Here is a 16392-nt window from a genome sequence, read left to right on the forward strand (position 1 = left end):
TGCAAAATTGGTAAAAAAATAAAATTGATTTCCCCTAATTTTAACATTATGTCATAAAGAGCACATGTTCAACTTCATAAAAAACATGTTCCCATCTCAAGAGGTTAAATAAAACAATGGCTGTAGTAAGTGGCGATTAAGTGCAGGGTTGGTGATTTCTTCTTAAATCAGCCATCAATCTCCTTATGGACAGGGGGAATGAAAGCTTGTTGTGTCCATCAGGCAATTGAATGCAAGCTTCACAAAAATTGTTGAAACATTTCTAGCCTGGCTAACAGTGGATCCCACTCAGTTTTCACAACCAAACACCAGGAAATGGCCAAAAAGAAGCAGCTCATCTGCTTTTACTCTGAGTTCACTACTACACGTTCAATGTTTCCACATGAAATAAAAACAATCTTCAGAAATGACTGTCAAAGCAACAACTAGGGGTTTACAACGCTTTACAACGGTGGTGAAGCTTGGAGACATTTTGGGATTAAGTGGGTTAAAATCTTCCTAGAAGTGACACAGAGGGGCATTTCAAAATGCTGAATTGTTGGCAAATTAGCAAGTCTATTTATTAGAGGTCGACCGATTATGATTTTTCAACGCTGATACCGATTATTGGAGGACCAAAAAAAGCCGATATCGATTAAATCGGACAATTTTTTTTAAATACACAAATATATATATATTTGTGATAATGACAATTACAACAATACTGAATGAACACTTTAATTTTCACTTAATACATAAAATAACATGGGAACACATGTTAAAAGGAACCAGCAGCTTTCATGGGTCTTCAATATTCCCAGTTAAGAAGTTTTAGGTTGTAGTGCAGAAAGCAGAGCTTGTCTACCTGGTCCCCTGTCAGTCTGCTCCAACACTTATCATAAATGATCCCCACCTCACTGAACACTCTCTCGCTTGGGACCGAAGAAGGTGGGGTACAGAGAAACTTCTTTGCCAGTGGAGCGAGGGATTGAAATCTGTCCTCATTCTGCTTCCACCACTCCAAAGGCAAGCCGCTCTTTCTGTCAATGACAGGCTCTGTGAGGTAGCACTCCAACTCAATTTCAAAACTGCACTGGACTTCAGCCCTGCCCTGGACTTCAGCCCTGCCCTCTTGGCTTCCAAGGATTCTAGCGTAGAGGCTGTCCACCAGACTGGGTGGCTGATCTACCTGGACTCTTTGCCTCTTTGCACCTGGATCCTCCTCTTCACTCGTCCCTTCTGCTGTGGCTCTGGGATTTGGTTTCCTTAGTAGGTCAGACTCCTCCTTCAGCCACTCTTTTGCTTTCTCTAGTGCTGTCCCTGAGGGGAAGGCGTAGCTCTTGTAACGTGGATCCAGGACAGTTGCCAGAACCAGGCACTTTGTCTCCTCTGCCTTGGAGAACCTCCTTGTCAGACTGTCCAACATGGTCTTCTGTAAAGTTTTGATGCCTTGAGTAGAAGAACCCTCCTGCTGCAGCATCAGCTTCAGCACCGACACACTGGGGATGATGCATGCTGCTGTAGAGTTGGAGTGGCTCATCTCCAGTGTCACCTCTTCCATAGGTGCCAGAATCTCAATTAGGTTAGAGACAATATCCCACTGTGCAGCAGACAAACTGCTGATGTGTCCGTATTCACCTGCATACACATTCAGTGCACGCCTCTGTTCAAACATCCTCTGCAACATGTGTAGTGTTGAGTTCCAGCGAGTTTGAACTGCTTGGATGATGCTGTGTTTGGGAAGGCCGAGCTCTTCCTGAATGGCCCCCAGCCTCTGTTTGGCCAGTACAGAATGGTCAAAGTGAGTTGCACAGCTCTTCAACATGCCAATAATGTTTAGCACAGCTCTCTGACTGGATAGGCCATCATTGATTACAAGCTGTAGGGTGTGTGCACTGCAGCTGAAGTCTGGAAGCTCTGCCAGTCTCATACCTTTCACCATGTTTGCCCCACTGTTCCTGAGGACCAGCACTACACGTTCTGTGTGGATTTCCCAGTATTCCAACATGGTCAAAAACATCTCTCTGATGTAGTTTCCTGCGTGTGATCCAGTCATAGTCTTGACATTCAGCACAACCTGCTTTCTTGTCCAGACATTGTCAATGAAATGTCCAGTAAGGCTCATCCGGGACTCTGTAGTGCCTGACCAGCAGTCAGTTGTGAATGCCATGTGTGGAGCGTTCACTGGTGCCACCAGATTCTTCACTTTCATCACAACTCTTTCATGTGTTTTATCTAGCATTTCTGTGCGAAAGAAGTTTTCATCTTTGATCCTGTACCGGGGTTCAGCAAGACTAATCAGCCGCTGAAAACCAACGTCAGACACCACTGTAAATGGCTGGTTGTCAGTGGCAATCATCTCAATAATTGCTTCATCCATCTTCTTGGCCCTCGGGTCTTTGTCCTGCCATTTTGCTTGTTTATTAAAAAGTTGCAAGAGTGTAGCCTGCGATGTCTGTGACGTGTCTGTATCACATTTTCCTTGTGAAGAATTTGTTTGTGCTTTTTTCATCATTGCTTCCTTATGGGCTTCTGGATGGGTGTTCTTAAGGTGATTCCACAGGTTGGTGGTATTTTTGGATTTAGCCATCGCTGACCCCATGCTTATATCTTTATCACAAATGAGACACCTTGCTTTCCCTGGTACCAATTCGATGTAATAGTCCCACACTGGTGCTCTGCTTTTCTCTGCCATCTGTAAAATTAATATCACACACACACACACACACACACACACTGAAGTGACAAGGATACTGAAGAGTCTGCTTATGAGACACAAATACTCTCAACTCTTTGAATAATAAAAATTGAGTTTAAGTTACCTGTGATGAATGTTGAAAACAAAAACTGTTATTTCTATATGTAAGGAATCCTATTTTAATAATGGGCACGGTAAGAACCGACGACCAAAGTGTGAGTCATAATCCCCATGACACCTTCCAGCAAAATCTGAAAAGCGGCTCCTTCATTCATTTATTCCATAGGATATTTTTAGATTGACTTCAAATAAGGTCTGTGTTTCGTGTAGGCTTACACCACCTCGCCAATTTGATAACTGTGTAGATATCCATAGGACAAGGTAACTCTGATCAATACTGACTAAATATAAGCAAAGATAAATATTTTTGTAGAGTGGATTTATGAAAATAAGTTGACAAATGTTACCTTATCCTAGTGAGATTTACACGGGTATCAAAACGCCAAGGCGTTGAAGTAGATCAAGACATTCTCTATGGAAGACATGAACGGTAAAATAACGAAGGAACCCCTTCCAAGTTCAGCCGTAAGTAATTATAGGAATTATGACACGTCAACTTTTTCTCTCAATACAATTTGTATTTCATATACCTTTGACTATTGGATGTTCTTATAGGCACTTTAGTATTGCCAGCCTAATCTCGGGAGTTGATAGGCTTGAAATCATAAACAGCGCTGTGTTTCAAGCATTGCGAAGAGCTGCTGGCAAACACAGGAAAGTGCTGTTTCAATGAATGCTTACGAGCCTGCTGCTGCCTGCCACCACTCAGTCAGACTGCTCTATCAAATCATAGACTTAATTATAATACAATAAACATACAGAAATACGAGCCTTAGGTCATTAATATAGTTAAATCCGGAAACTATAATTTCGAAAACAAAACGTTTATTCTTTCAGTTCCGTATTTTATAGAAATGGTGGCAACCCTAAGTCTTAATATTGCTGTTACATTGCACAACCTTCAATGTTATGTCATAATTACGTAAAATTCAGGCAAATTAGTTCGCAACGAGCCAGGCGGCCCAAACTGTTGCATATATCCTGACTCTGCTTGCAATGAACGCAAGTGAATATCTTTTAACTAAATATGCAGTTTAAAAAAATATATACTTCTTTGTATTGATTTTAAGAAAGGCATTGATGTTTATGGTTAGGTACATTCGTGCAACGATTGTGCTTTTGTTAAATCATCACCCGTTTGGTGAAGTAGGCTGTGATTCGATAATAAATTAACAGGCACCGCATTGATTATATGCAATGCAGGACAAGCTTGTTAACCTAGTAATATCATCAGCCATGTGTAGTTAACTAGTGATTATGTGAAGATTGATTGTTTTTTATAAGATAAGTTTAACTTCTTTGGATGAATAAGGTGCCCAGAGTAAACAGCCTGCTACTCAGGCCCAGAAGCTAGGATATGCATATTATTAGTAGATTTGGATAGAAGACACTCTGAAGTTTCTAAAACTGTTTGAATGATGTCTGTGTATAACATAACTCATATGGCAGGCAAAAACCTGAGAAAACTCCAACCAGGAAGTGGGAAATCTGAGGTTTGTAGTTTTTCAAGTGATTGCCTATCCAATATACAGGGGGTCATAACTGTGTAGATATCTGTGGGGTCATATTACACTTCCTAAGGCTTCCACTAGATGTAAACAGTCTTTAGAACCTTGTTTCATGCTTCTACTGTGAATGGGGAGAGAATAAGAGCTATTGGAATCAGGTGTCTGGAAAAATGGCATGAGCTCAGTCACACGCGCGGCCGTGAAAGCGAGCCGAGTTCCTTTACATTTCTAAAGACAAAGGAATTGTCCGGTTGGAATATTAGTGAAGATTTATGATAAAAACATCCTAAAGATTGATTCTATACATCGTTTGACATGTTTCTACAAACTGTAATGCAACTTTTTTGACTTTTCGTCTGGACTCAGTGCATGCGCACTGGAATAGTGAACTGAACGCGCGAACAAAAGGGATGTATTTGGACATAAATATGGACTTTATCGAAACAAAAACATTTATTGTGAAACTGGGATTCCTGGGAGTGCATTCCGATGAAGATCAAAGGTAAGTGAATATTTATAATGCTATTTCTGACTTTTGTTGACTCCAACATGGCGGGTATCTCTATGGCTTGTTTTGGTGTCTGAGCGCTGTACTCAGATTATCGCACGGTGTGCTTTTGCCGTAAAGCTTTTTTTACATCTGACACAGCGGTTGCATTAAGGAGAAGTGCATCTTTAATTCTATGTAAAACACTTGTATCTTATATCAACGTTTATGATGAGTATTTCTGTAAATTGATGTGGCTCCCTGCAAAAATCACTGGATGTTTTGGAGGCAAAATATTACTGAACATAACACGCCAATGTAAACTGAGATTTTTGTATATAAATATGAACTTTATCGAACAAAACATGCATGTATTGTGTAACATGAAGTCCTATGAGTGCCATCTGATGAAGATCATCAAAGGTTAGTGATTAATTTTCTCTCTATTTCTGCTTTTTGTGACTCCTGTCTTTGGCTGTATGTTTTTTTGTGACTAGATGCTGACCTAACACAATCATATGGTATGCTTTCGCCGTAAAGCCTTTTTGAAATCAGACACGGTGGCTGGATTAACAAGAAGTTAAGCTTTAAAATGGTGTATAATACTTGTATTTTAATTATGAGATTTCTGTTTTGAATTTGTCGCCCTGCAATTTCACTGGCTGTTGTTGAGGTGGGACGCTAGCCACATATCCCAGAGAGGTTTTAATGCTAGCTAGCAAATTACCTTGGCTCCTTGCTGCACTCGCGTAACAGGTGGTCAGCCTGCCACGAAGTTTCCTCATGGAATGCAATCGGCCATAATCGGTGTCCAAAAATGCCGATGACTGATTGTTATGAAAACTTGAAATCGGCCCCAATTAAATCGGGCATGCCGATTAATCGGCCGACCTCTACTATTTATATTAAAAACCTGATTTATTGATTTCACAATGTGGTCTATATTAAAGGGCATCTCATTGAACATGTATTTTAATATTGGATAATAATAGTAATAGTGGAGCGACCCTGACATTTTAACTGGTGATATTTTAGGGATGATAACCAAGTGAAACTCATCCCACATGGAGAGCAGTGGTAAGGCTTCTCGCCTGTGTGTATTCTCTGATGGTTATTTAGGTATCCTTCCCAATGGAAACTCTTCCCACACTGTTCACAGTACGGTTTCTCCCCTGTGTGTATTCTTTGGTGGTTATTTAGGTGTCCTACCCGATGGAAACTCTTCCACTGATCACAGTGGTATGGCTTCTCTCTTGTGTGATATTTCTGGTGTTCATTTAGCCGTCCTGCCTGACTAAAGCTCTTCCCACATTGGGAGCAGTGGTAGGGCTTCTCGCCACTGTGTATTCTCTGATGACTCTGAAGGCTTCCTTCCAACTTAAAACTCTTGCTACAATGAGAGCAGTGGAAAGGCTTCTTTCCTGTGTGAGTAAGTTGGTGTGTCTTCAAGATGCTTGGGGTCTGAAATCTCTTGCCACATTGACCACACGTGTGAGGCTTCTTTGTTTTGAGAGTCTGTTGGTGTGGAATGAGGTGAGTTGGACAAATAAAACTGCCTCTGCAATCTGAACAGGGGTGGGGCCTACAAGTGTGTCTTCTCAACTCCTCTGGCTCATAGAAACTGGTCAAGCAGTCCATGCAGTGGTGATGTTTCTGTCTTGAGTTCCTCTGTCTGTGTTGTTTATGGTTTCCTGATGCTGTGGAACTGGGCTCACTGTCTGAACCTGGCCTGGAGCTCTCTCCTGTGGGAATATGAACATATATGGGGTTAGAATCAGAAAGGAAACATTGAAAGGGGCTTTAAAATACTTTGGATGCAAGCAGAAGCAATACAATAGGCACCAACCTCTCTCCGTACTCCACACCTGAACTTACCTGGGTCAGTGATACTATCTACTGCTGCCTCCTCTTCCCTTAGATCTGGAGCAGACACTTCCCTGTTCTCATCCTCTTCTTCTTTGACTCCTCTCTCCTCCTCTTTGACTCCTCTCTCTTCCACCTCCTCTTTGACTCCTCCCTCCTCCTCGATTTCTCTCTCCTCCCATTCCTCTTTGACAATCACATTAAGTTCCAGTGTTTGACTGCAGTCCTCCAGCTTCAATGACACCATCTCTGGACCCTGCTGTGCACTTCTCTGGGCTGGAACATCACAGCCAGAACCTGGGGACTCTGTGGACTTGGGTTCAGACATGGAAGGCTAGAGATGGATCCAAAAGAGGAAGCACAACAAGTAAAAGGTGAGTTTCACTAAATAATAAAGGGATTATAATGTGCTAAATATTCCATGCACTAGGAATCCCTGCTAATAAAATGGAACTAGCTAGCTCACGTTGCTATGGCAACGACAGCTAACGTCAGCAATGTGGAGCTATTATTGGGTTAGCTTTAGCTTACTGACCAGCCCTTGGTCATGACTCTCAGTTCCAGTACATTACACAGAAGGGTCAATGACCCCATGGAGGGTTTTGAAGATAATCTTCTTGTATTATGTATCCCAGCATTACACAAATACTTGTATGTTGAAAGCTATTGTGTAGGCTACATTTAAAGAAACACACTTAATAAAATACAAACACGTTATTAGAGTTACTCAAGAGTCTGCAAAACCTTAAATGGTCTCGTGCTGGGCAACGGGTTTAATACAGAGTGGTGACTCCTCTCTCCAGAGCCCCCTATGCAATACGCTGCTATAGACTGTACAGAGTGGTGACTCCTCACTCCAGAGCCCCCTATGCAGTACGCTGCTATAGACTGTACAGAGTGGTGACTCCTCACTCCAGAGCCCCCTATGCAGTACGCTGCTATAGACTGTACAGAGTGGTGATTTCTCTCTCCAGAGCCCCCTATGCAATACGCTGCTATAGACTGTACAGAGTGGTGACCCCTTTCTCCATAGCCCCCTATGCAATACGCTGCTATAGACTGTACAGAGTGGTGACCCCTTTCTCCATAGCCCCCTATGCAATACGCTGCTATAGACTGTACAGAGTGGTGACCCCTTTCTCCATAGCCCCCTATGCAATACGCTGCTATAGACTGTACAGAGTGGTGACCCCTTTCTCCATAGCCCCCTATGCAATACGCTGCTATAGACTGTACAGAGTGGTGACTCCTCTCTCCATAGCCCCCTATGCAATACGCTGCTATAGACTGTACAGAGTGGTGACTCCTTTCTCCATAGCCCCCTATGCAATACGCTGCTATAGACCGTACAGAGTGGTGACTCCTTTCTCCATAGCCCCCTATGCAATACGCTGCTATAGACTGTACAGAGTGGTGACTCCTTTCTCCATAGCCCCCTATGCAATACGCTGTTGGCTTCTCAACTAATCAACTGCTAATAAAAATCAGTACTTGGCACCTCTATCAGGGCAAGGCAAGAATGCATGGAAGTCTAGTATAGAATGGCATTTTATTTCACACTGGAAGAAAACAGCATAAGCAACAACAACAAAAAGTTTGCGGTGTTTTGTCTTTCCAACACAACAACAGTACATGAATGTATTGTTTTGAAATTAATACAACGGTAATATGTCTATAACACAGTCCCCCTCCAAAATTACACATATTTGGTTAGTAGAGACCAGAGCTCTCCAACCCTGTTCCTGGAGAGCTACCCTAATCTAGTGCACCCGATTCTAATAATTAGCTCGTTGATAAAATTAATCAGGTTAGTTATAACTGGGATTGGTGCGAAAACCTACAGGAGGGTATCTCTCCAGGAACAGGGTTGGAGTTACAACCTACAGGAGGGTATCTCTCCAGGAACAGGGTTGGAGTTACAACCTACAGGAGGAAAGCTCTCCAGGAACAGGGTTGGAGTTACAACCTACAATAGGATATCTCTCCAGGAACAGGGTTGGAGTTACAACCTACAGGAGGATATCTCTCCAGGAACAGGGTTGAGGTTACAACCTACAGGAGGGTATCTCTCCAGGAACAGGGTTGGAGTTACAACCTACAGGAGGATATCTCTCCAGGAACAGGGTTGAGGTTACAACCTACAGGAGGGTATCTCTCCAGGAACAGGGTTGGAGTTACAACCTACAGGAGGATATCTCTCCAGGAACAGGGTTGAGGTTACAACCTACAGGAGGGTATCTCTCCAGGAACAGGGTTGGAGAGCCCTGGTAAAGACCCTGAGTATTTCCCACCCTAGTTTAGCTAATATGGGTAGAATAGTTCTCTCTACAACACAATATATATCCCATTTACAGTGTATTGCATTGGGAGCTATGGAAGGGGTGGTGCGGTCTTCCCAACGCATCACCGGGGGCACACTGCCTGCCCTCCAAGACACCTACAGCACCCGATGTCACAGGAAGGACAAGAAGATAATCAAGGACATCAACCACCCGAGCCACTGCCTGTTCACCCCGCTATCATCCAGAAGGCGAGGTCAGTACAGGTGCATCAAAGCTGGGACCGAGAGACTGAAAAACAGCTTCTATCTCAAGGCCATCAGACTGTTAAATAGCCATCACTAGCTGACTACCTCCCGGTTACTCAACCCTGCACCTTAGAGGCTGCTGCCATAGACATGGTATTCCTGTCACTTTAAATGGAACACTAGTCACTTTAATAATGTTTACATACTGCTTTACTCATTTCATATGTATATACTGTATTCTACTGTGTTTTAGTCAATGCCACTCAGACATTGCTTGTCCTAATATATATATTTCTTAATTACATTCTCTTTACTTTTAGCTGTGTGTGTGTGTGTGTGTGTATTGTTGTGAATTGTTAGATACTAATGCACGGTTGGAGCTAGGAACACAAGCATTTCGCTACACCCGCAATAACATCTGCTAAATATGTGTATGTGACCAATACAATTTGATTTGAATGAAGTGCTGCTGGATATGACACTGTCCCCCTCCAAAATAACACATCTGGTTAGCAGAGACCCTACTGAGTATTTTCCATCTCCCTTTAGCTGAGACATGTAGAAAAGTTCTCTACAGCCCAATATTCTCAACATAAGTGTCAACATTTTGTATTGTATTTTGTCATTATTGGTCGTAATTTTTTTTTTTCAAAACCATATTTGTATTTGTTATCATAAATGCTATTTGTTGACACAAAAATTGAATGTTTATTTGGAAGGTTTCCTCATTACCATACGAAAGTGACATTTGTGCTGCAAACAAGATCTTAAACTGGCATTTTATTTGGAATCATTAAATGACTACAGTAATGAATACTGAAAATGAAGTATGCTAGCTACCTAACAAACGGCCTAGCTAGCTAGCTATGCCAACTTACTAAAAATATGAACGAAAGATGAGACTCCCACATCATAAATTTCACATTATTGTTTTGATAACAAATAATATGGTCATTCACAACTCAGTGTCTTGAAGATCAACAACCGTGCTTACTATGGTAGCTACTGTAGTTAGCTAGCTTGGTGTTTATTTTTTATTTATTTTTATTATGAACACAACAAATACAAAAAAACAGAAATATACAAACAAGAGTACATAAACCTAACAGACAGGGGTATTACATATCAAGAATCATTTCAGTTTGTTAAATACTTTTATGGTGCGTATTGCTTTTTTGTTTTTACATTTACTGAGAAATTAAATATCATTTTGAAATGAAATCTTAAATAATGTGAAGAGGGGTTTGTTCTCTGCACACTTCATTTTATGGATAAATTTTCCATGAAAGAAACGAACAATTAAAGTTAAATCAGGGTCCATATTAGAGGTCGACCGATTAATTGGAATGGCCGATTTCAAGTTGTTTTCATAACAATCGGTAATCTGCATTTTTGGACACCGATTATGGCCGATTAAATTGCGCTCCACGAGGAGACTGCGTGGCAGGCTGACTACCTGTTATGCGAGTGCAGCAAGGAGCCAAGGTAAGGTGCTAGCTAGCATTAAACTGATCTTATAAAAAACAATCAATGTTAACATAATCACTAGTTAAACTAGTAATATCATCAACCATGTGTAGTTATCTAGCTTGTCCTGCGTTGCATATAATCGATGCTGTGCCTGTTAATTTATCATTGAATCACAGCCTACTTCGCCAAACGGGTGATTTAACAAGCGCATTCGGGAAAAAAAGCACTGTCGTTGCGCCAATGTGTACCTAACCATAAACATCAACGCCTTTCTTAAAATCAATACACAAGTATATATTTTAAACCTGCATATTTAGTTAATATTGCCTGCTAACATGAATTTCTTTTAAATTGTGTCACTTCTCTTGCGTTCTGTGCAACAGAGTCAGGGTATATGCAGCAGTTTAGGCCGCCTGGCTCGTTGCGAACTGTGTGAAGACCATTTCTTCCTAACAAAGACAGCCGACTTCGCCAAACGGGGGATGATTTAAAAAAAGCGCATTTGCGAAAAAAGCACAATCGTTGCACAAATGTACCTAACCATAAACATTAATGCCTTTCTTAAAATCAATACACAGAAGTACATATTTTTAAACCTGCATATTTATTTAAAATAAATTCATGTTAGCAGGCAATATTAAACTAGGGAAATTGTGTCACTTCTCTCGCGTTCATTGCACGCAGAGTCAGGGTATATGCAACAGTTTGGGCCGCCTGGCTCGTTGCGAACTAATTTGCCTGAATTTTACGTAATTATGACATAACATTGAAGGTTGTGCAATGTAACAGCAATATTTAGACTTATGGATGCCACCCGTTAGATAAAATACAGTACGGTTCCGTATTTCACTGAAAGAATAAACGTTTTGTTTTTGAAATGATAGGTTCCCGATTTGACCAAATTAATGACCTAAGGCTCGTATTTCTGTGTGTTTATTATATTATAATTAAGTCTATGATTTGATAGAGCAGTCTGACAGAGCGGCGGTAGGAAGCAGCAGGCTCGTAAGCATTCATTCAAACAGCACTTTCCTGCGTTTGCCAGCAGCTCTTCGCAATGCTTCAAGCATTGCGGTGTTTATGACTTCAAGCCTATCAACTCCCGAGATTAGGCTGGCAATACTAAAGTACCTATTAGAACATCCAATAGTCAAAGGTATATGAAATACAAATGGTATAGAGAAATAGACCTATAGTAACTACAACCTAAAACTTCTTACCTGGGAATATTGAAGACTCATGTTAAAAGGAACCACCAGCTTTCATATGTTCTCATGTTCTGAGCAAGGAACTTAAAACGTTAGCTTTTTTACATGGCACATATTGCACTTTTACTTTCTTCTCCAACACTTTGTTTTTGCAGTTTTTAAACCAAATTGAACATGTTTCATTATTTATTTGAGACTAAATTGATTTTATTGATATTATATTAAGTTAAAATAAGTGTTCATTCAGTATTGTTGTAATTGTCATTATTACAAATATATATATAAAAATAATAATAACTGGTATCGGCGTTGAAAAATCATAATCGGTCGACCTCTAATTTCAGGATATCAAAATGATCTTAGGTGGGGATTTTAATTCTGTATCTAATGTGATTGACAGATATCCCCCTCCTAACAGATCCAGCATTGCTAATCCTGAGTTTAATAACCCGTCTTTGTCTTGGATTAGTCGATATTTGAGATCTACATATCCTGATAAAAAGGACTCCGCTTGGAGTAACAAGGACACAGTCAAGAATTGACTTCTAATTCATTAGATAATACTGTAGTCAAGGTATCAATTAAACCATCAATTCTTACTGATCATAAAGTTATATTCTTATCTTTAAATATTAATGGATCTGAAGTTAAACCGAATCAGAGTTATTGGAAACTCAATAGTAGACTGTTGGAAGATGATCATTTCAAGATGGATGCCAAAGATATTATACAAGACAATTGGAGGAAAGCCCAACTATTTAAGTCTGATGGGAAATATTGAAGTATGAAATAAGACAAACAGCCATTAAGAGAGGTAAAGAAATTGCTGAACTTAAAGGATTGAGGGAAGATAGTATTTCTAGTAGTAGTAGTAGTTTATCTCTAATCTCTATGGAGGACCTTCATGAAGGAAAGGGTCAGTTATTCTCTTTACAACTAGAAATGGACCGAATGTATGAAGAGAGCAAAAGGACAGGCTAGATAACTACACATGGTTGATGATATTACTAGTTTAACTAGTGATTATGATTGATTGATTGTTTTTTATAAGGTAAGTTTAATGCTAGCTAGCAACTTACCTTGGCTTCTTACTGCATTCGCGTAACAGGCAGGCTCCTCGTGGAGTGCAATGTAAAGCAGGTGGTTAGAGCGTTGGACAAGTTAACCGTGAGGTTGCAAGATTGAATCCCCGAGCTGACAAGGTAAAAATCTGTCGTTCTGCCCCTGAACAAGGCAGTTAACCCACCGTTCCTAGGCCATAATTGAAAATAAGAATGTGTTCTTAACTGACTAGCCTAGTTAAATAAAGGTGTAAAATTAAAAATAAATATTAATTATAAAAAAAATAAAAAACGGCCAAATCGGTGTCCAAAAATACCGATTTCCGATTGTTATGAAAACGTGAAATCGGCCCTAATTAATCGGACATTCCGATTAATCGGTCGACCTCTACCTGAAATACACCTACAACTCTATTAATCTCTTCTTCAAATTCTTGAAATAATATCCTGTTGTTGGACGCATAAATATTCCATAATAAAAACATTTCACTGTTGAAATTCACTTAAAATTAACCAACGTCCAGAGTGGTGAGTCTTACTACTGATGACCTCCCCTTTAAACGCACCTCTTAAAACTGCTACACCTGCAGAGTGGTGAGTCTTACTACTGATGACCTCCCCTTTAAACGCACCTCTTAAAACTGCTACACCTGCAGAGTGGTGAGTCTTACTACTGATGACCTCCCCTTTAAACGCACCTCTTAAAACTGCTACACCTGCAGAGTGGTGAGTCTTACTACTGATGACCTCCCCTTTAAACGCACCTCTTAAAACTGCTACACCTGCAGAGTGGTGAGTCTTACTACTGATGACCTCCCCTTTAAACGCACCTCTTAAAACTGCTACACCTGCAGAGTGGTTGTTGCCATATGATAACCAGATATCGTTACCCCATTGATTTTTCCAAAAAGATATGATTGGAAGAACAAGCATGAGTCTCTTGTAAAAAGTAAGTCTGCATTAAACCGTTTGCAAAACAGGAAAATAGCCTTACGTTTGAGTAAATAACAAATACCCCTGACATTAATTGAAGAAAGAGATGAAGACAAACTTCAACCAACAACCTTGTTATGCTAATATAAGCTTTTCCTAAGGCTGTAACTCAAAAGGATTTCCACCCCATTAACCTCTCCAACAAAAAACAAAACAAATATTGGTCATAAAGTTACCAAAGTATTCTTACTCCCACAAGGGGGAGACATTGTGTAGACTTTACAATAAGCAGTTATTCACCTATAGTTAGTGTTAAGTTTACCAGCTCTCAGGTCAGCCTTTTCTCATTCAAGTGTTTGTGTACATTTTTTATAATAAAAGGCTGCTTTTCACCTGGCAATCAGTTTTTTGGCCTGACAGTTCTGTCCGAGTTAGACTCTGGCTCTCTAAAACGTTCTGATTTGGCTGCATTTCTTTCCCATCGATGATCACTCTTGCACCGATAAAAATATGCAGTTTTTCCTGCCTTTCGAGCTGCAGCCACAGTTTCTCTCGTCACTTTGTCTGCTGAGGTCAGATCCTCCTTGAACCTCAATTTCTGCTTGATGAGGAATTCACAATTCTTCGCTCGCCTCCAGTGAAGATTCCGTGTAGATCTGTTGGTGAACCGGATGATGGTTGTCCTCGGTCTCCCCAAACGATGTCTACATTTTCCTGAAGTTTGGCTTTTGATTCGGGAACGACAGCTCCACAGACGTCAACAACTCTGCATTTGATGTCGTCACCCGCCTGCTCTGGAATTCCATGGAGCCTCAGGTTCCACCTGCGCTGGTATCTCTCCGCCTCATTCACCTTTTGCTCGAGTTCAGCCACCTTCTTTTCATTTTCCTGGCAGATAACTTCCCCTTTCTTCATGTCACTTTTGAGGGTTTTCACTTCTCCAAAGATAGTCAGATTTTTTCATGGCCTCAATTTTCATTGTATTCTCCCTAACCATGTCCAAGCCATTTGCCCTTTCATCCATCTTTGCTGTCAAAAGCATTACAATATTGTTTTGCATCTCAAGAAGTGACATAACCTCTTGGCCTCTCATGTTTTTCCCCTGGGGCTTGACTGGAGTGCCGGGGTCGTAAGGTAAAGGCCTGAGCTAGGGACTGGAGGGGCGCAAGATGTGAGCATTGTTGTCCGTGCTCACCACATTTTCATCACCCATTGCAGTATTTCCCCCCACAGTTACATTCTGAAGAGGAGTACCCTCAACCACACCATCTTTTGTGGTTAATTGTCCATCTGACGATCTCTCCATTTCTTTCCTTATGGTTCTGGTCGTGGAAGTTTCCATGTAGTTACGTTCTATAAGCTAGTTTTTGAGCTAGCTTATCTGGCTATCTAGTGTTGTCGCAAACTTAGTTTTAGAGGTGAATACGTTGCAGAAAGTAATCAATTACTTTGGTAAACAAACTAAACCATATTCATACGGGGTTTTATGACCGTAGAAATGACCAAATGGTCATATTTGGGTAAGGAAATCCAATAATTCCTTCACCTACCAAAACAAATGATCTGCACTGACCGCCATCTTGCGCGGCCCCAGCTAGCTTGGTGTTTACTAATGGCTAGATCAATAGACTAATCAATGGTGACCGTGGACAAATAACCCGACTACTAAATTATGTTAGTTGTATTTGGAAACGTTCTAGAAAATGATAGAAAGCTTGATTTTACCTTGACTCTTGATTTTGAAAGTTGACCGCTGTTATTGTTGTATGCCCTGCTTTAACAGAACCAGGTATGCGCTGTCCCCGCGAGAATACATGTGCTCAAGACCGTCGTGACTGCGCATATTGCGCAAATTCATTTCATCTTTCTTTCTGAATAGGATTTTATATTTAATTTAACTAGGCATTATAACATATTTTACCCAGTCATCTCAGATCATATGTGAATTGGCTTGAAGACCCTTTTGGCAGTTAATCACGGTTCCAAACTGATCAAAGAAAGCAACTTCTTTACTCAAGCTGTTTTTAATTGATTACGTGTCGATAGTGCAATCTTGTGGTTTAACGGAGCGACTACACATTGCATTCATCTCAACTTCACTGATGTCTTTTCTTTCAGGTTGAATAATCATACAAATATATTATATCTTATCGACCAAAACAGCTATCCTGAATGATTCCCAAAAACCATAATTAAGGAACATGACAACAGTAATGGAATGTCATATTTTTGTTCCAATTTGAATCAGGGACTTCTCAAGAAGGTAGAAAGAGCTATTAATGTCAAAATAGAGCCGATCCATTCTATTCAAAATGACATACATTACACACAAGATAGTATCTATACATACATAGTCTATGTTAGACAGACAGAGAGGTTACATGTCAACTTCTGTAGGTCCTGCTTCTATCAAAACGAACAGTAAAAAGTATGGCAGCTCACAGAGGGAGGAACACTTTAAAACTGCAGGGGGTGTTTTGAGTTTGTCTTTAAAGTGTGTGTCTTGACTCTCCGTGTGAGTGTGTGTTGGGTGAGATG

At 40.6% G+C, this 16392-nt stretch overlaps 1 protein-coding gene across 1 annotated transcript; it reads right to left on the bottom strand.

Moving 5' to 3' along the window:
- Positions 1 to 701: 701 nt before the first annotated feature.
- Positions 702 to 15772, bottom strand: LOC115178793 (zinc finger BED domain-containing protein 4). Its single transcript, XM_029740111.1, has 4 exons — positions 15580 to 15772; positions 6668 to 6989; positions 6002 to 6534; positions 702 to 2674 (listed from the first exon to the last, which is right to left on the bottom strand). The coding sequence occupies exons 2-4, from the start codon at positions 6981 to 6983 to the stop codon at positions 788 to 790; spliced, it is 2736 nt and encodes a 911-aa protein (XP_029595971.1). The 5' UTR covers positions 6984 to 6989; positions 15580 to 15772; the 3' UTR covers positions 702 to 787.
- Positions 15773 to 16392: the final 620 nt, after the last annotated feature.

Source organism: Salmo trutta, chromosome 38 (genome assembly GCF_901001165.1).
Source record: "Salmo trutta chromosome 38, fSalTru1.1, whole genome shotgun sequence".
NCBI lineage: Eukaryota > Metazoa > Chordata > Actinopteri > Salmoniformes > Salmonidae > Salmo > Salmo trutta.

Excerpts from the sequence above, each read along its gene's own strand:
- LOC115178793 (XM_029740111.1), bottom strand. The coding sequence starts at position 6,983 with ATGTCTGAACCCAAGTCCACAGAGTCCCCAGGTTCTGGCTGTGATGTT. Across the intron at positions 6,535-6,667 it reads AGATAGTATCACTGACCCAG|GAGAGAGCTCCAGGCCAGGT; the intron begins GTAAGTTCAGGT and ends ATATTCCCACAG. Across the intron at positions 2,675-6,001 it reads AGTGGAAGAGTTTCCATCGG|ATGGCAGAGAAAAGCAGAGC; the intron begins GTAGGACACCTA and ends TTAATTTTACAG.